This window comes from Montipora capricornis, chromosome 9 (genome assembly GCF_036669925.1).
Source record: "Montipora capricornis isolate CH-2021 chromosome 9, ASM3666992v2, whole genome shotgun sequence".
NCBI classification, from domain to species: Eukaryota; Metazoa; Cnidaria; class Anthozoa; order Scleractinia; family Acroporidae; genus Montipora; species Montipora capricornis.
Window position 1 is genome coordinate 23,788,663 of NC_090891.1, and position 20,000 is coordinate 23,808,662.

The 20,000-nt window shown below is 41.6% G+C and overlaps 1 protein-coding gene across 1 annotated transcript in view; it reads right to left on the reverse strand.

The window, feature by feature from the left end:
• Positions 1 to 20,000, reverse strand: part of LOC138017456 (uncharacterized) — a 63,149-nt gene that overhangs the window by 26,418 nt on the left and 16,731 nt on the right. The window contains exons 4-7 of the mRNA XM_068864538.1: positions 18,439 to 18,591; positions 4,838 to 4,978; positions 3,427 to 3,600; positions 966 to 1,015 (exon numbers count right to left, since the gene is read on the reverse strand). Of these exons, the coding sequence (XP_068720639.1) occupies positions 966 to 1,015; positions 3,427 to 3,600; positions 4,838 to 4,978; positions 18,439 to 18,591 (518 nt within the window). The remainder of the gene's footprint in view (positions 1 to 965; positions 1,016 to 3,426; positions 3,601 to 4,837; positions 4,979 to 18,438; positions 18,592 to 20,000) is intronic.

A 20,000-nucleotide genomic window follows, 5' to 3' on the forward strand; every position in this document is an offset into this window, starting at 1 on the left:
CGGATTGTCTTAGGTTTGACCGCTAATGAACGGGTGATGAAAGGAGTGCATGACCAGGGGCCCGTTTCTCGAAAGTCCCGAAACTTTACGGGCCATTTTCGGGTGTGACAATTTACTTTGTATCTCAAGAACGGGGAGGATTGAAGATGAAAAACTTCACAGTCATTTTGCTTTTCGTTACCTTGAAAACGTGTCAAAATATCACTGAACTTTCCAAAACAAGTGGTTGACAGTTTCCGCACAAATGGCTTTTCCAAGGGCCCGTTTCTTTAAAGTCCCGAAAACTTTTCGGGCCCGAAAAGCCATTTGTGCGGAAACTGTCAACCGCTTGTCTTGGAGAGCCGTTGTTTTGACATTTATTTCAAGGTAAAAAAAAGCAAACTGACTGTGAAGTTTGACGACTTAAATCCTCTCCGTTCTTGAGATACAGAGGGAACTGTGACACCCGAAAACGGCCACTAACGTTTCGGGACCTTCGAGAAACGGGCCCCAGAAGCCTACAAGTCCAATACAAGGTCTACGTAAAGTCATTTTCACAGATCAGGCTATTTTTTTAGATAACACGAAGCTCTTCACAACCTCTAACTTCATTGGATCCCTTTAGGACGCAGCTCTATTGTTTTGGGGGTTTTAACTTGAGGCGAGTTTACACGACAGAGGAAAAATGGCACGGGTCCAATAAAGAAAGGAACGGTTCCAATCCTTTTTGTAAAGAAACAGTGAACTTTTATCCGTTGCGCTACGGGACCATAGGCGCCTACCAATCCCCTGAGACCCAGATGACAATGTCGTAATGGACAACAAGTGGTGGACAAATAAAAGAAGCTGATGAGATATCTTTTGTTTTCGTCCACAGTCATGGGGGCGATGACGTAACGTGAAAACCACCTACAGGAGCAATCGGATTTTTTCCGAGTCTTCCCGAGACACCATTGAAAGAAACTCTTTATTCATGATATACGTACTTGTTCAGATCACTTTCGAAGTGACAGTCTCCAAGACCAGCAAGCTTCACCTGCCAAACAAAAAAACTCATTATTGATTCACGTTGAAACTCATCAATCAATGATTGATCAGCTATTGATTGAGAGAGCAAGCGTGGCGCAGTGCTGAGAGTTCTTCCCAACCTCCAAGTACTTTACATGATTGCCTTCATACAAACGTAGCATAAATTGCTTTCAATCACTGTTACTGCCATTTTTCGCAAAGCCAGTGACAGGTCGACTTGCATACAAACAACAACACGAGAAAGCAATAAAACTATTCGTTTGAAGAAGAAAAAACCTCGTGCTGTGAACAAAGGGCTCACGCTCGAAAGCTACAGTCTCGGACAAAATTTTTGATTTTGAAACATTTTACAATACCTTGCCCTCCCACGATGTTGTTTTGGCAAATGGGCTCAGAAACTCGCGTTAAAACAACATTGTGAGGGAAGAGTGAGCTGCAAAAGCTTCAGATCTGTATAGACGTGTACTTTTCCAACGAATTTTGTCACTGACTGTAGCTCACAAATCTTTCAAATGGAGGTCAATTTTTAAACCCTTATCGACTCATTTGATATAACCGAATTTCCCAGTTAGGCAAAAATATACCACAACTTCTGCCGCCCTTAAGGAGCTGTTACACTGTGCAATTTTTCGTGCAACTTGTCTTGCAACGCCATTTCCACAAACGTTCTCACATTAAAAAACAAGGCGTTTTACGGATGTTACACTGAGCAACGCTTCATGCGACTTGTTTCGTTTCGATGATCACATGAGGTTCAAGAAATATTTTCATTGGTTGGTACCGCAAACCGTTGCGGCACATGTTGCACGACAGATGTTACACTTCGCAATGCTTAAAAAAATCGTTGCAACCCTTGCGGAAAGTAGAACTCAATTCTACTTTCCGCAACGGTTTCTGCAACTGGTCTCGCAACGTTTCTTTGGCCTTTGCAAGTTATGTTACATTGGGAATTGATTCGTGCCACTTGTCTCGCAACGCCATTGCGAGACAAGTTGCACATTTCAGTCCGTAGTTGGTCATTTGTCGCAAACCCGATGCTAAAAATCTCTATACGTTGCTTGAACCCCCTACGCCAGACGGCGTTAGGGGATTCAAGATGGCGGCATAATGCCTTCTTCATATCCAGTACAGATTTCCTCTCTCCCCGCTTCGACATCGATTGCTTTATATTAATGCTGCCCCGTTTGTGAACGGCTATTTCCCTACCTGAGCTATCCAGATTAAAAAAAGGAAAGGAACTTTATTTAAGTGTCAAGTCGTGCTAGCGCTGAAGCACTAATTGGGGACACTGTAAATTGAAATTAACAATTAACATAAATCAAGTCAAATGTTGGTTTTTGAGGAGAGGGGAAACCGGAGTACCCGGGGAAAACCTCTCGGTGCAGAGTAGAGAACCAACAAACTCAACCCACATATGACGCCGAGTGTGGAAATCGAACCCGGGCCACATTGGTGGGAGACGAGTGCTCTCACCACTGCGCCATCCCTGCACCCCACCCCAGCGTGTAACTAAACATCGGGGGCAGCTGTAGTGTCAACTATAACTAACTATTGATGGTTTGAAACCAATCTCGAGAGACACCGACAACAATCCTGTATGCACAAATGGTTGTGGACGAACCAAAGGAGCTGATGAGAGATGACGTTGAAAACAACCCATACACTTCACAAACCTAGCACTTCACATTACACTATAATCACTTAAGTCTGTTCAAATATAAGTGCTACACGGACAACGTTTGCAAAAACGTAATCCTTCCTTGAACTTGTACATGTTCATTGCCATGACTTTAACATCTTCACTTCCCACGGCCTGCTCCCGTCTGAACTTGTAGCTCAGTCGGTAGAGCAGCGGTGATCTAACCCGAAGGTCGTGGGTTCAATTCCCACCCTGATCAGAGTTTTTCTCTGTCATTGTGTGGGCCCATTTCCATTAATAGGGCTAATGCTCACATGGTTCATATGGGATAAAAACCTAGCACTTCAAATTACAATCTAATCAGTTAAGTCCATACAGACTAAGAAGATTGCTTTATAACACACACAGAGTAATCATAATTTCCTCGATTGTAATAGGTTTAAAAACTCCTATTTTTCACTAACTCACTTGCCAAGTTGTTATCGGACAGTCCAATAAGCCAATCAAATTCAAAGTTGTAGTTTAAATCAACCAATCCCAACCTTGGTTTCAAACACCCCAGAAACAGTGTACAGACTCCTAAATTTCTTTCTTTCTTTCCTTCTGTCTGTCTTTCTGTCTTTCTGTCTGTCTGTCTGTCTGTCTGTCTGTCTGTCTGTCTGTCTGTCTGTCTGTCTTTCTTTTTTTGTTCCCGATGCGCAGTCGTCAGATTTTGTTATCACTCGTATGATTACAGACCGAATGGGCCTCCACTCAGTCCGATTACCAATCAAACTAACCTGATCTTTGGAAACGACCAAACAATTATATGATTTGACTAACAGGTGAATGACTTTCTTGGACTCCAGAAGCTCCAGAGCGGTAGCAATTTGGATTGTGAATCTGCAAAGCCGTTCAACCGAGCGCTGGGCAGAGGATTCATGGAGGTTCCCGTACTCTGCAAACTCCAAAACATATTTTTTTGCAAAAGAATTAAAAGTTACTATTACCAGTGATTTTAGTTAAAATGACACCGGACATCAATTGTAACCAACCTTAACAAATAGCTGAAAATTCCTTTAAAAAGTCTTTGTCATCATCGTCATCATCATTACCATTAGAGCAGTTTTCAAATGACTGTCAAACGTAATTACGCGATTGCAACTGCTACGCTTAGTGATTGGTTTAAAAATCTCGCGCCAGTTTATCAACCAATGAGAAGGACACGGAAAACCAAAACTAACCAGCAGCATGTTATATGGAATTGCTACTAATTTGGATTGGTTCATTGTGCTGTTTGCATCTGCTGTGAAAGGTCGAAGTAATTATACGACACTCAATTAATTAATGGGGACATTCAGTGAGTGATTAACCCATTGACTCCCAGGGGTTCCCCATTGACGGCCGGTTTGGACGACAAAGGGTTAAACACCGCTCTGTCATTATTTTTGTCATCATTGCAAAACCATCCGAGTTCTAGAAGGTTCCGTCAAACTTTACATGCATAACAAAGGTTGTGCTAGGTCTTTGGGTTCCCTGTTCAAGCACTTCATTTCACTTTGTCGATAACCAAGGGCAATTACTTGGGATAGGATGAGAAATTCCATGAGGATATGTAAAAGTACTTCACTTGTTCATAGCGAAAACACTGATCTGTGACAACTACAGTGTATCAATGTTCTCAGTAAAGAAGAGTTGGTGATAACTCGCCAACAAACCATAAAATTACAGCTGACAAGAGGACATCCTATCAACAACTTCAGCTGGTGATCCCATAACATACAAAGGCATTATAATATTATTATTTGAAGGAGCTGAGAAAATATATAATAAGCTTATTATTACAGGGTTTCGTTTGAGGCCAGAGACCGGGCGTTGGGTATCTCAGACAATCAAGCACACACAATAAATCCTTCAAACTAGCAGGAAGTCGCATTGCCTTATTTTGCTTACTCAACGGAATAATCAATCCGTTGGCACTTCATTCACGGGATAAGTTTAGATTTCTTCGTTTTTTTTTCCCTCCAGTCTCAAGTACGTAAGCGTCATTTCTGAGAGTTCATTTATTTTGCAGGGTTCACTCCCAAGGCACTTGCAATCGACCTTACAACGGAAATAACCATGTTCGGCACTTTCATTATCAAATCCGGTACTTTGAAAAGCTATCGAAAACCATGTAACAGAATAAAATTGTGGGTAAATAACACTTGCCAAAGCCACTGAAGGTGAAAAGGAACTTGAAATGATAACACCATAGAGATGAAGGATGTTTGGGTGACGTAATAAAATGGACATTTCGGCCTCACGTAGACTCTTCAGATCTGACAAGTTAAAACGAAGACACACCTTTTGCTGAAAAACAGAAAATTCAAGGAGCTGTTAAAAACATCTTTCAGTCAACCTCCACTCTCTTTACTTAAGAGATAATAAAAAGGACAGTATCACACTGTTAACCATAAATTACATTGTATGATCATGATACCCAAGTAGGAGCCTGGGCCCCCTATAGCTAAGAAAAGAACAAACAGTACGTGCTGTAGAACTCAAAATCTTACTCTTTATTTTAAAGTGCCTATCACCCAAAAAAAAAATTTTCCGCTCAGTAATTATCTGCACTTATTGAAGACTAATTCTCTTGTTCGCTTCAAACACTCTCTGTTAATCTCACTGTTTTAGCAGCTTCCAAAAGTGGAAAAACTAGTTGTAACAGAACTTGATCTACGAATGTGCACGGAAGAGAAATTGGTTGAATACCAGATTGACTTCACAGACTGCTTTGCACTGGCATAGTTCAGTCTTTGAAGACATCGATGCAAAGTAATTCCCCATTAAGCAATGCTCAGTCATGGATCAAAATGTCACCACTTTTCCTGTCTTTCAAAGCGAATAGAAAAGCGAGTTTTCAATTAGTAAGTAAGTGAAATCCTCCATTTAAAAACACGATTAGCGTTTAAGCACTACATGCTTGTTGCCTAAACAACAAAATCTATGACAATTTTGAGATTAGATAAAGTGGACGAGTTTGTCGAGGTGATCCGCACTTTAAGGATATACCCAGATATTATTGAAATGAAAGATTTTTTCCCCAGTGGCTCAGTTGACCATCAGCCTATTGCCAGACCACCACTCACAGTCTTAAAACAACAGAGAAGGGACTGAAGCCTAACATTACACAATATCTACCAGTACCAGTGGTTAGACTAATACAGGGCTTTAGCCAAGCCTGAAAGCGGAGCTCCTGTTTCTAATCTCAGAAAGCAACATCGTGTGTATGGAAATAATTATGCTTCTGTATAAAGTAAAAAATGAATCGTCATTAATGTATACAGTTTAGAGCGATCAAACACCGCTGAGCTGACAGCAGTAAACACACAAGCCTTACAAACAATAACGAACAATTTTAATCAACAACTAAAGCTGAAATTACATGCACAGTAATCTCAGGGCGTTTACACGTAGGGCGGTAAAACGGGCAGTCCGCTCTTGGTCCAATGTGTGATGCGGAGAAGGACTGGCACGAGCGCTCCTTCCGCGCTTCCGGTGCAATTAATGGCTGCTAAATACCGTATATCCTCTCCACAAACCAGAAATGAAGTTTTCTTTATTTATTTTTGGGCCACCAGTAGTGTCTTATTTAAAGGCCTTTTTGATATTTTTGACCCAAAACTCAATACTATTTTGTCTGTTGGAATATCACTCAAGTATTTTCGTCGGAAGTTGCTTAAATTTGAATGAAGACAGTGTCGGATGCTGCTATGTCCCACTTATCGTGACCAAGCCGTGTTCCACTGCTTCTTTTAGGAGTACTCCACATTACTTCCTTCTAAATTTACATGTATTTAAGATCGATAGCTTTTACATAACATAGTAAAAAACCAGCTGGGTATATTTGGATTTAGCAGCGTTTCAGAACTTCAACGGCTTGCTCACTTAAAATCGCTCACGACGAATCGCCAGCCGCTATCAATTTTACCGACAATAGAAAAACTATTTTCAAGATTTCACCCGCTTGGGAAAATCAACAAACAACAAATACGGTTTAATTAGGGCGCTTATATGTTCATCTTGCGTACCCACACACGCAATTCGTAAGCTGCTCGCGTCAGCTCGTGATTCAAATGGGTCACAAGAAATAAGCAAAATATAAATAGACATTTCCTATTCATGAAAACTACGAAAATTCTACACAAACGGTTTAATGGTTATTTAAATCCGTTTGTGTTGACCTTCAGCTTTACTCGCGCGTGCACTCGAATGAGCGGGTGACGCATGCATAAATGCCGATCTTGTAACCCCCTCATTTTTCCTGATTTTGCAACTTTACTCGTTTATATCTCTACTTCCGGAGGGTGAATTTTTTTCATTTTTTGCATGTTAGCTTAGATTAATTTAAAACGTTTGTCTTTCAAATTTAAAAAAACTGACCTACAGATTTCGTTGAATTTTAAATATTTTAGAGAGTATTTCTAACATTATCTGGTAACACTAAATGAGAAAATTTTACCGTCCCGTTTCTTGAAAAAAGGCAACATAAGTTGATTTTAAGGCTCAAATAAATGCCTAATATCGTTGCCATGGTAACGTTATTTTGGAGGAAAATATAATGTGAGAAATCTACGATACCCTGGCCAGATTTCGCCTTAATATGATTACCATAACTGTATCTAAGGACAGAATATGTTTATTTGATTGAAAAAAGGAGAAACTATTTCGAGCCTCCTTAAACAAAATTGTTTCGCCCATAACTTATTCCCATTAAGGCACAGAGTAGCTATTATGTGAGTGTGAATAATTCACTATTTCACACTCAAGGATCAGAGGCATCTATTTTTGTGTGGCTGATCTAGCCCTTTTACTCAATCAATTAGTACATATCAATACAGTAACTCTCTGTTTTGTATTGTTTTCAAGGTGTCAGTAAAAGGCCTTAAAGGACTTCTACATCTACATCTAGTGAGTACATATTCCAGCACTCTGACCTTTTTGACTTGTGGCTGTTTCTGCTTAGGTGGCCTCATACATATACGTACTTGTATTTTGACTTGCGTTTTGGGTCCTTCAACACAAAGTATGAGTCGTAAAAATACTCGCCTTTTACTAAATGAGTTCCTTTGCTTTGTTAACAGAATGTAAACAAAATGTAAAAAAAATCATGGCTTATAACCTTTTCCATGGAAATGGCTTGTATGGCAAAGTCCTGAACAATAAAGCACCAATCAAGACACTTGGATTTACCTAAAGACCATAGGTCATAGGAGAGAACCAATCAAAAACAGAGGGGAAATGTTTGTTACACTAACATCAGGTATGTGTCTGGAACATCTGAAGAATTTTTTTTCCTCGTTCAAATCAAAAGTCGTCTGTGATGTCCTGTAAAAACAATTCTTCCAATTCTTCGAGTGAGTCGCCGACCTCAACACTTGCCGCCATTTTGAAAAGGCTTTTTGGTAGATCTCGGTCTACTGCATCACACCTTTTTGCTTGGGCCCGCTCGTTTCATCGCCCGGCTCTTTCCGTCCTGGTAATCTCTTTCACAACATTTTCCGTTTGACTGACAATCTTATTACACCCTCTTTAGTTTAAAAAAAGTTTAGAACAAGAGCAACAAGAAACTATTTCAAAACTAGACCCTCCGTGAGGGTACACTGGGTTGCCTGTGGTACGTGCAGCGTCCCTGGCAATGTTTTTCAAGTTGGGGGGTCATTAAGACCAGTTAAGGGGTCACCCAGAAGTCATACCAGCAGAGGCCCTTTGGATCACTGGTCCTCCCATGTTCGTACAACGAAACAGGTCCTTTTCTGAGGTTAAAAACCTGGCTACCGGCCTATTAAGAACCAATAAGAATGGGTCTTTCACGTGTTGAAGTATAACCAATCAACGATAGCGTAAAGGCCTTTCCAAGCCACTCGTGCATTTCGTGCAAATCGTACTTTGTTATTAAATCAGACAGTGGCTAAATGAGACTTTATCTCATTTATTGATATCGTACTTATATTTTTAAAAACAACTTTTGTAAGTGCATTTTTTCCGTTCAGCACTTTATTTCCTTGATGTACATGTACTGCGATGTTTTCCATTGCTATTAAATTTGCATTTGGCTCTATTCTTAGTGAGTACTTACGTTCAGAAAACTATTTCAATGAAAATTCTCGTCTTATGTGTAACAAACAGCTCACGACATAGAAAGTGTCAAAAACCCTTACTCGCTCTAACCTGCGATCAGACCCATTTTTAGCTTCGCCCATATGTTCTCTTATGTCGTCGTTCGCTAAAATTGGGCCTGACCAAAAGTCTCTCAAGAATTCGAGCTGATTTCTACCGGAAGTTGCTGTGCATCATGGGTTTAAAATTCAGGGGAACTAGCTCCAATCCCCTTGCTTAAAATTCACGCGCGGAGAAAATTTGTTTACAATGTTCCCACAGACGAATTTTAACCGCAAATTTCGCTATTGATGGAGTTCTGGGTTTCTCTGTGGGCTTTATGATAATTGCACGAGATAAAAAGAGCCATGGCATACCCTAGCCTGAAGCTAAGCTGTATAAATCACCTGCTGTTTACACAAATTCATTCGTAATTACGGTTTGGTTGAACCGAAGAATTTTACTGAGCCTCAATATAACCCATCAAGTATTTCCCTTGTCTGTGAGTGCATTTAATTAACAGAAGAACGCTTAATACAGTTGCTGAAATAAACCAGTTAGTCAGGGAGCAGAAACCGAAAAATAAGAGTTTCGTTCAACCATCGCCACAGAAAATGTTTGCCGCCTGATTCTTATAGAGAAAGACCTCCTGATTAAGGCCAGGTAGTTCGTAAAGTTGAATTGTGGTATAGGTTTCGAGTTAAGGGGATGTTTTCTAGCCCACCTCACGGCTCAGCATGGAAACGAGGCTACACACTCAAACGCAGTTTACATCGCTATTTCTTGGTGAAAATCAACGAAATCAGCCATTTAAGCTAAATTCACTAAATACACATTTGCTTCATTTGGAAGTTATTAAGTATGTCACGTGATTGGTCACGTGATTTTAAACGTGACCAGTAACAAATCAGTGACTATTAACAAACGTGCGTTCGCCGTTGTTTGGAACAACAGCCTCGCAAAAACAAAACATGTATCCCTTCTTTATTAAATTAACTTTCTTTTGCTCTTTCTATCGTCTTAGCAAAGCTTTTGGGAATAAAAACTGTTTACTGTATATCACTTTATCAGTCCAGATCTAGCTCGCAAACGAGGCTAGTCCCTTGGAGGCAAACAAAGAAATCACTTGTAAATGAAAAATGAAGCTGTTACTCGTTTCCGTTGACAAAGAATGGATCAAGGGTGAGGGTGGTGTTCTCTCTGAAGCAACTAACACAGATGACACTTGGACTCTCCTTCGTATGAAGCCAGAAAGTTTAATGAAGATGGGCATTGAAGGTGAAGCGCAGGAAAAGCAACCAGTTCCGAGCTGGGGTGGATTCAACTCGATCTTGTATCCTGAACTTCCTTGTGCGAGCAAAATTGGATACTGTCCTATGATCGAAGGCTCATCCTCCGAATTCAGTACAGTTTACACAGTAATGAAACACGCCCAGAAGATGTGTACTAACCTGGGACAGGTCGACACCGTCATCACCTTCGACCTTGCTATCTACACAAAGGCAAAGCAAATTCAAATGAAGTTTCCGGAGGAGTTTTCAGGCACTTTCATTCGGCTTGGGGGATTCCACATAGCTCTCAATTTCCTCTCACTGCTTGGTAAGAAGTTTTGCAGTTCTGGATTGGAAGATCTCCTTATTGAGTCTGGTGTATATGCAGTGGGGACGACCTCAGCGGTAATGAAGGGGAAGTCTTACAACAGAGGAATTCGAGCTCACAAGCTAGCGATGGAGGCTCTTTTTCGTTTGATGTGAGACGCTTTTATTAGATTGTACACAAGCCATGCCGGAGATGGGGAAGAGCGTCTCGTTGATGAAGATGCCCTGATAGGAAAAGCAGAAGAATGCAGACATGCAATAACAAGGAAGGCAGATGTACAATCTAGCGTGAATGAGTGCCAGCAGAAAACTATAGAGCTCCGTTCGCTTTTTCAAGATTTTAGAGCCCAGTCCAGAGCTAAGTCAAAGATGTTTGCTTTCTGGGAAGAGTATGGGGAAATGGTGAAGCTGCTTCTGCAATTTGTCAAAGCTGAAAGAACCGAAAATTGGGAACTACATCTGTCGAGTGTGTCAGCTATGGTCCCACATTTCTTCGCGATGGATAGGCCAAACTATGCGCGCTGGCTCACTGTATACATAATGGACATGAGGCAGTTGGCCACCAAGCATCATCAAGTTCATCAAGAATTTGCGAATGGTTATCATGCAGTTAGTCGCTCTGGTAAGCCCTTTGCCCAGGTGTGGACAGACATGGCACTGGAACAGACCATAAATGCAGACTCCAAGTCAAAAGGAGGGATAATTGGTATTTCCCAGAATCCTGGTGCGCTAAATCGTTGGTTCCTCACCAGTCACCAGCGCGCGTCAGTTACTACAGCCCTTAAAAAAATGTTCACGCAAGAGAACGACCATGTAGACATACACAAAGAGGCTGGCGCAAAACGGGTAGCACGCGATGAGGCTGATGTTCAGAAGCTTGTTTCATGCTTTACAACTGAACTGATGGCTAATCCTTTCACGCAAGAATCTGAGTCGTTAGTCAACTTCGCTACGGGCGTCATCTTACCCAATGACAGCGCTGATGGTTTAATAAGAAGCACTGAAAAAGGACGCGAGCAGATGAACACCTTTGTGGAGAAACGCTTGAACACTAACCAAGTAAGCTTTTGGGATCCTATTCCCAAGCTCAAGGTGAAAACTTTCGAAAGCACAACAAGGAAAATCCAGGTAAAGGCAGTCAGTGATAAGCTGGTTACAGTTGGTGCTGATAGAGAGCTGTTTGGACGCCTTTTGATCGCCGCCAATGTGAGGCAGATTAACCTCAAAGAAGTTCTATGCTATGAGCTTTCATCTGTCCCGTTCTCCTTGGCTTATCAAGATGGCAGCTTAAGGAAGACAAACAAGAGCACCCTGGCAGCTCTTATTGAAAGCAAAGTTAATGTTTGCCCACGACTCGAACCTTTTCCACGATACACCATTCATCTTATCGATGGCATTGCTTTAGTTCAAGTACTGAAATCAGCGGGGAGTAGTACCTTTGGCGAATTAGCATCCACGTACTTTAAAGCTGTCTCCACATCACTCGCCAACTGCAAAGAAGTTCACACTGTCTTCGACCAATACTGGGATGTGTCGATAAAAGCAGGAGAACGTGCACGCAGAGGTTCCCTGAACGCTTCGTTGGAGGTTAAGATCCACGGACCTTCTACTCCTGTACCGAAACAGTGGGGGAAGTATATTCCTAATCCGTAGAACAAGACAAATCTATGTGACTATCTATCAGAGTCGTTTTGCCTCTTAGGACGGCAGCAGCTCCCTCCTGAGACGAATCTTGTCATTGCTGGAGGATTTGAGAATGGCAGACGGGCAGTGATAGTCAGAAGAGGTCACTGCGAAGACGTGGACGTTCTGGAATCAGACCACGAAGAAGCAGACACAAGGTGTCTTAAGTCCAGCTAAAAAAGTCGAATCTCAAACGTCGATCTCAATCCAATTGAAAACATAACACCCTTTTATTAGTGCAACAACATGATATAATCATTAATTAAATGTGTATTATTGTTCGACAGGTTACTGCTGCATGCTAAGTATGTTGCAGATACCTATCCAGCGTGTCGTATTGTCTTACAATCACTAGACACGGATGTTCTTGCTCTCAGCGTATCCCATTTCTCTGATATCGACTGCACTGAATTTTGGTTCAAAACTGGCGTGAAAGACCGTGTCCGTTATGTTCCAGTTCACGACGTATCGCAAGAGCTTGGCGAAAAAATGTGTCGTGCCCTTCCGGCCTTACACGCCATTACTGGATGCGACTCCACTAGCGCCCTTGCAGGGATCGGTAAGAAAAAGGGATGGCAAGTTCTATTACGCCATGAACAGCATCAAGACAGTCTAGGTCTTCTAGGTGGCGTCGCCACCCAATGTGAAGCTTTCATCTGTGATCTCTACCCGAGCTCAAGGATGAAACCACGCACTGTGGATGAGTTGAGGTATTTCCTGTTTTGTCAGAACAGAAAGCAGAAGAACGAGCTTCTCCCACCCACATCTGACAGCCTGCTGCAACACTTGAAAAGAGTTAACTATCAGACGTTTGTTTGGAGAAAGGCTCTGACTGCAATCCAGCATCTCCCGCAGCCCGAAAGTAATGGGTGGGTGAGGGAAGACTCCTCACTGAAGCCACTTTACATGACAAAAGAGCCAGCCCCGAATAGCCTTTTGGAACTGACGACTTGCACATGTCAGAGCGGGTGTCTGAGCAACTGCTCGTGTAACAACACAGGCTTATCATGTTCAGAGGCATCTTATTGCATGGCCAGCAGTGACATGTGTAGAAATCCGCACGGAGTTCTGTTAGACTTTCTGATTTCTGATTCTGATTCCGAGGACTCTGATTCAGAGTGAGAACAATAATTCTCGTTGTTGTCATTAGTACTATAGTGACAAATCCGAATATTGCAGTATCTTTAATCAGAAACGAGTAACGGCGACATTTTCTTTATTTTTCATTTACAAGTGATTTGTTTGTTTGCCTCCAAGGGACTAGACTCGTTTGCGAGCTAGATCTAGACTGATAAAAGTGATATACAGTAAACAGTTTTCATTCCCAAAAGCTTTGCTAAGACGATAGAAAGAGCAAAAGAAAGTTAATTTAATAAAGAAGGGATACATGTTTTGTTTTTGCGAGGCTGTTGTTCCAAACAACGGCGAACGCACGTTTGTTAATAGTCACTGATTTGTTACTGGTCACGTTTAAAATCACGTGACCAATCACGTGACATACTTAATAACTTCCAAATGAAGCAAATGTGTATTTAGTGAATTTAGCTTAAATGGCTGATTTCGTTGATTTTCACCAAGAAATAGCGATGTAAACTGCGTTTGAGTGTGTAGCCTCGTTTCCATGCTGAGCCGTGAGGTGGGCAAGAAAACATTCCCTTAACTCGAAACCTATACCACAATTCAACTTTACGAACTACCTGGCCTTAATCAGGAGGTCTTTCTCTATAAGAATCAGGCGGCAAACATTTTCTGTGGCGATGGTTGAACGAAACTCTTATTTTTCGGTTTCTGCTCCCTGACTAAGTAAGTGAAATCTGGAATATCTATCCTGGAGTTTACGACCAATGTACTAAATATTAACTGGCAAACATTTCAATTGCCGGCGTCAAAATTGTCTCTGTTCTTGCTAAAAACGTTAAGTCGAGTTGCACTGCAAGTAAGTCCGGGTCGGTACATTTCGCTGACCCCCAGTCCATGGACTACCACGATGGACTACCGAAATGGACTACCTAAATGGACTGCTAAATGGACTACCAAAATGGACTGCTAAATGGACTACCAAAATGGACTACCCTAAATTACCTACCTTGAAAAATAAAAAGATTACTAAAGCTTGGTTGTTTTGATCGATCTCCGCCATCTTTTCTTGGTAGGTATGTTATGTATGGGGACACATTATGTACCGATAGTCGCCCATCACTCGCTATCAATTCTCCCCAACATTGACCCACAGTCCTTAGTACTGACCAACCGTCCCTAGCATTGATCTTTTGTCCCTACTAGTGATCGACTGTCCCTAGCACTGATCAACCGTCCCTAACATCCCTGATCATGTGTCCCTATAAATATTTAGTCATTTACCACTCTGTTACTGCAATTGACGGACATTCCCCCGGTCAGTATAAAATTCAGACTGCGGACTACCGTTTGTGTTTAAAACGCGGACTAAGTATTACAGACTGGGTATAAAACATGGACTTGGTTATAAAAACACTGACTGCGGACTAAATGCGGCCTACTGCAGACTGGGTATAAAATTGTTTTTCTATGGCTGCATCCCGCTGCTCCCTGTATTCATACTCATCTCCCTAAGAAAATCCTGCCTATGGGTCTGTTTTAAGGGGGGAGAGCCCTAACTACACAACGGTTACTCTGGACGACTTCAATCCATCGTATCTTGGGCTGCCCTTACAATAGATCATTGGTAGAGACAGTCGATCATTGCTAGGGCAGTGGATCAGTGCTAGGGACAGTCGATCACTAGTAGGGACAAAAGATCATTGCTAGGGACGGTTGATCATTGCTAGGGTGGGTTGGTCAGTACTAAGGACTGTGGGTCAATGTTGGGGAGAATTGATAGCGAGTGATGGGCGACTATCGGTACATAATGTGTCCCCATACATAACATACCTACCAAGAAAAGATGGCGGAGATCGATCAAAACAACCAAGCTTTAGTAATCTTTTTATTTTTCAAGGTAGATAATTTAGGGTAGTCCATTTTGGTAGTCCATGGACTGGGGGTCAGCAATGTACCGACCCAGTAAGTCCTGTCATAGCAGACTTGATACAGCGCAAAATCGTTCACTATGCTGTGAAAGAGAAGTCTAAATTTCACACTAATAGTACCAAAAAAAGATAAAAGTCAATTCCTGAGAGCCTAAAAGTTTATAAAAGATCAGATCCACGAGTATCCCACGAGAAGTTCACCCTGAAAGTAAACACAAGCAAGCCACAATAGCCGGGCGCGTTTGTTATTGAACACCAAACAGAAAAATCAGCTGTCCTTCGGAAGAAAGCAACCAAACGAAAGCTTCTCCACATTAATTCACTCAGATGGAAATCTTAAAGAAGCAGCTGAAGCGGGAATTCGGGAAACGTGCTCGCATTCAAGTCAGGAAATGCTGGAGCCAGAGGCATTCTTTCCAGTTGCCAAAGACGCGACGTTAGTTCGCGCAGCACAGCTCGCCGTCTTGGAACTACTAAAACAACCAGATGGAACCAGGGATGTAAAGTGGCTGATACAAATGTTCAACGGGATCCAGCAACAGTTCAAAAAATCTTTAAGCCAAAGAATGTCTAGTGTTCCAGTTAGCCTTTTCGACAAAGAAGAATAAAAGTGAATAAAAGCGTCATTAAACATTCACGAACGCTGTCTTTTCCTTTTCCGATCGTTTCAATAAGCTATCCAAGTATCTTTCAGCTAATAAAACACGTTCAGCGACCGTAGTTCGGCATCTTCGAATGGCTTCAGATCAGAGAAAGGGTAGATGGCAGCCCAGATATGTCTAAAAACTGACGTTGAACAAATTCATTTCGCTTTCGACGCGCATCATACGCGAAACGCTCTCGAATAAATGGACCCCTGCTGTGTTTGCGAGTCGCATGCTGATTGGCTTGAATTTGACGAACTGTCAAATAGAGATCAGCTGGTTCCGGACGGTAGCCAAATTTACCAAACTCGTAATCTGATTGGCTGTTGAAAGGCCGGAAGTGAAAATGTTATCATGATTGCGCGGAGCTCTCGCGAAGTCCTCGAGACTCATCCGCCATAAGTGTACGAAGACAGTTGCTGCCTTTGGTTCTTAGAAAGACGTAGACGGTGCAACTTGATTTTATTTGTATAAATGGAGAGATGCCATCTGAAACATCTCATAACTTGTCCAGAATCGGGTTTGAATATCTGGAAAGAGTGAAATTAGCGATTCCGTTGTCGAGCTCTGTGGCTATGTGGTTGAAAGTACTTTGGCAAAAACTTCCCTGTTTTGAAAGTTAAATAGCGGGTTCTTTCAAATGTCAATGAAAGCCGATGCATATTGATTCCCTGAATGAGACAAAGGACATATATATCAACAGGAGGAGATGCTGATAAAATCGCAAGTTAAGCGAATGCATGTTTTGAATACCTGTGTATCAAACGGCTTTATTTACTTACTGTACATGACACGGTTTGTTTGAACAATTTGGAGTCAAGATTGCTTCATAATATTTCCAGTTGATTTAACTTAAAACTCGCACTCCAGAAACTAAAATGGCATGTTTCCAGAGAGACCAATTGAACAAAAATAAAAGAAACTTTGCGAGTCGATCTTACTGTTCGTAGTTCATCAAGAAATTAACGGTGAAAACTTATCATAATTTTTCTGCGCGCAATTCTAGCAATACCGTCTGCAACTGAAGATATTACCCGAAAAAATCACCAAAGAAACCTTCATGGGTAAACACGTTAAAGGAATAATGTATTTCTCTCTCTTTTTTTTTTTTCGTTAAAAATCTATTGCCAAACCGTCCAACGACAAAATGCTAGGTTATCTCAATTACAAATTAAGATGTCAAGCTTAAAAGATTGCATATTCAGTGAAGTTCGGAGGAAGAATTACACCGGCCTTTGCCGCAATATAGTCGTCGAAAAGGTACAGAAAGTAACATTCCCCATGCTTTAAATGTGTTTTTCTCAAATTAAAGCCAACGGTAACCTCGAATAGCGTGAATCTGCCCTCCACGCGTGTATTGGTGTAATGGAAGTAAATTTGATTGGCCGACGAATGACATGTCAATCAATAAAAAATAGTGGGTGGAAGGAATTTCGAAGAGGAATTTGGTCAGGCTCTATTTTTCGTTTCGCCAACTCCACATTACGTACCACGCAAAATTAAAATAGAGCCTGATCGCAGGTTACACTCGCTCGTACCTCGCTTGTTCGGGTTTTTGACACAAACAACTCGTGAATAAAACCCCGTACGCCGCACTTTCTATGACCTAAACTATATAAACGGCGTCGAGAGTTCGGTGATAACATGTCTGACGAAATAGATAATGATGACAAGAAAACTCGCCAATGATGTCTGCTGAGCTGGAATGGCGACATGGTGGGTGATTATTGAAAGATGCCACAATCTCTGTCAAACGTTTTCAGGCCTTCTTCGTCTTGTAGAGTTTTACAAAATATGTGAGGCAGCAAGGCATGCATTAAGAAGGCAAACATAACTCGAAAGCCAACCGTTGTGAGCAAGTGTCTTGTCTCTTGCTCCATTTAATTTCTCTCAGCCTCGGCTGCTCTCGAGGCTTTCTTCACTTGAAAACTTTCTCAAAATTCGTCGCCTCTTCTCTCATGCTCTTTCCTGCTCTTTATCCCGCTGCTCGTCACGTGATTTCCCGCCAAGTAAAAATGCCCCAGCACTCCCGTCCCCGGAGGCGGTCCTGCCTACCCGCCTCCAACCCAACAGTTTGTACACGCGGGCGGGAGGGCGGGCGTAGGCTGACGCCATAACTAAAATTTCTCACATGGATAGATTTCCAAAACAATCTTACCCATGGTGCTCCGCTGGCACTCTTCGCGCGCTTAAGCTCCGCTACGAACTCCTTCTCGTCCCCAGAGTCAACTTCTCTTTTTGGTCAGCACCAAGAATACGGACTCTGGCCATTTCCAACACACGCGCAGTGGTAGTGAAGGTCCATTTTTGTAACCATTGACGATCACGTCATTGTTTCAAATTTTGGAGCCTGCGTGGACGAGCCAGAAGTCCGTGATTTGCGGACTTCCTGCCTTGGAAATGGCCAGAGTTCGTGTTCTTGGTGCTGACCAAAATAAAAGCGGATGCTGGGGACGAAATTGACTATGAACTGTAAGCCGCCTCACACCCCTTGTTCATAAACCTCGTGGAACACTACAAAACCTACACACTGTTGGTAATGCCTGGAGTTCCTGTTGTTATTGTCTGATTAACAGGGCCACAGTCATTTGCATTAGCTATGGTGGTTATAGCAAAGCTAATAGACTATTTCAGCCTTAATAGGTAAAAAGTATTTTTGAGACACAAACACACCTAAAGTGAAAGTCAAGCAATCGTAAAAAACTCACATTAACACAGTGGAGAAAAACATCACTAACCTTTACTCCATCATGTGTCTTCATCAGAGCTTCACACACACAGTCAAACAATGGACCCCATGAAATGTATTTTACTTCACTCACATCTTCCTTTTTGATAATTGGTATGCCGTTCTTTGAACAAGTCTCAGCAACATCACCACATTTAAATTTCTTTAAACAAATGACATTAAAAGACAGATTAAAGCTCAGTTCAACTTCGTTCAAGAAGGAAACACCAAATAATTGATTTTAGACAACTCTAATTTGCTTTGCCGTTTTTGGATATACATTGTATTTTCTAGAAACTAGAAAGAAGGGTTTATTTACCACAGACAATAATAAATTTTATTTTAATGGCAAAAGATTTTATGATGGGAAAGCCTTGAAGACAATATAGTTAACAACATCCAGGTCCACTCAAAAACCTCGTCTCCCTTACAGTCAAGCTATGTCATGTGTGACCAGTTTCTACAAAACTCAAATGAACATTCGAATTCCTCTTTAGATGTTCTGAGATTTGAATGGACTCTTGATGATTTTTCTGAAAGTCGTGATGAAAAATGTACAATAAATGAACTATAAAATTATTCAACACAATACAATACAATACATGCTTAATTGACCGCTCCCCATAGGGGCTTTTCAGGGCCAATGAAACACAACGAAACGACAGAACAGAACAACAACATCCCAACTGGTTGGAGGCAAACCAGTTGGCTATTTACAAGTGCGGCTGGGAAGTTGAACCAGGGACTACCAGGATCAAATTCAACGAGTGGTCAGAGAGGGTCTTGAACACGGGATCTCCAGATCTCAAGGCAAACGCCCTAACCACTGGGCCTTAAAGTAGTTTAAAGTAGTAGTTTTTACGCTTAAAGTTTTTAGTTTTTACGCTTAGTTTTTAGTTTTTACGCTTAACGTAGTTTTCAAAACAAAAATTTCATAGCTAACTATTTTTGATAACTACCGCACAGATTTGAAAACTAAATTCAAATTGGCCGTTGGCAAAAGCCAGATCAGACCGGATTGGGTAGACAAAGCTGGAACCGGATCAATGTTAAAATTCTCGCCAAAAGTAGACACAACAAATCCCTGGGTCACCAGTTAACTTGCTGAAGAGAGAAGAAGTCAAATTCTGCGTTTTTCTCTCCGGGTCCGGATCGAACTGGACCGGACCGGATTGGATGGACAAAGCTCGGACCAGATCAACACCAAAATTCCCGCCAAAAGTAGACACATGAAATCCCTGGGTCACCAGTTAACTTGCTGAAGAGAGAAGAAGTCGAATTCTGTGTCTTTCTCTCTTGTGCAGTCCAATCCTCATTTATTGAGCTTCATCGAAATGTTTTTTTTTCCAGAGGTGATTACAGATTCCGAAGCGGAATTATGAAGAGACAAGATACGATTTGACGAACTGCCGTCAATAAGCGAATTAACTGCGTACGCAATTGCAATGGTCTTCTTCTTCAAACATGAAAACTGATAACAAGTCTTTACTTTACCCCAGTCTTTGACAATTGTACCATATTAGCCTGATTTAGCAACAGAAAGGGAACGAAAGTTGACAAAGGGAGAGCTCG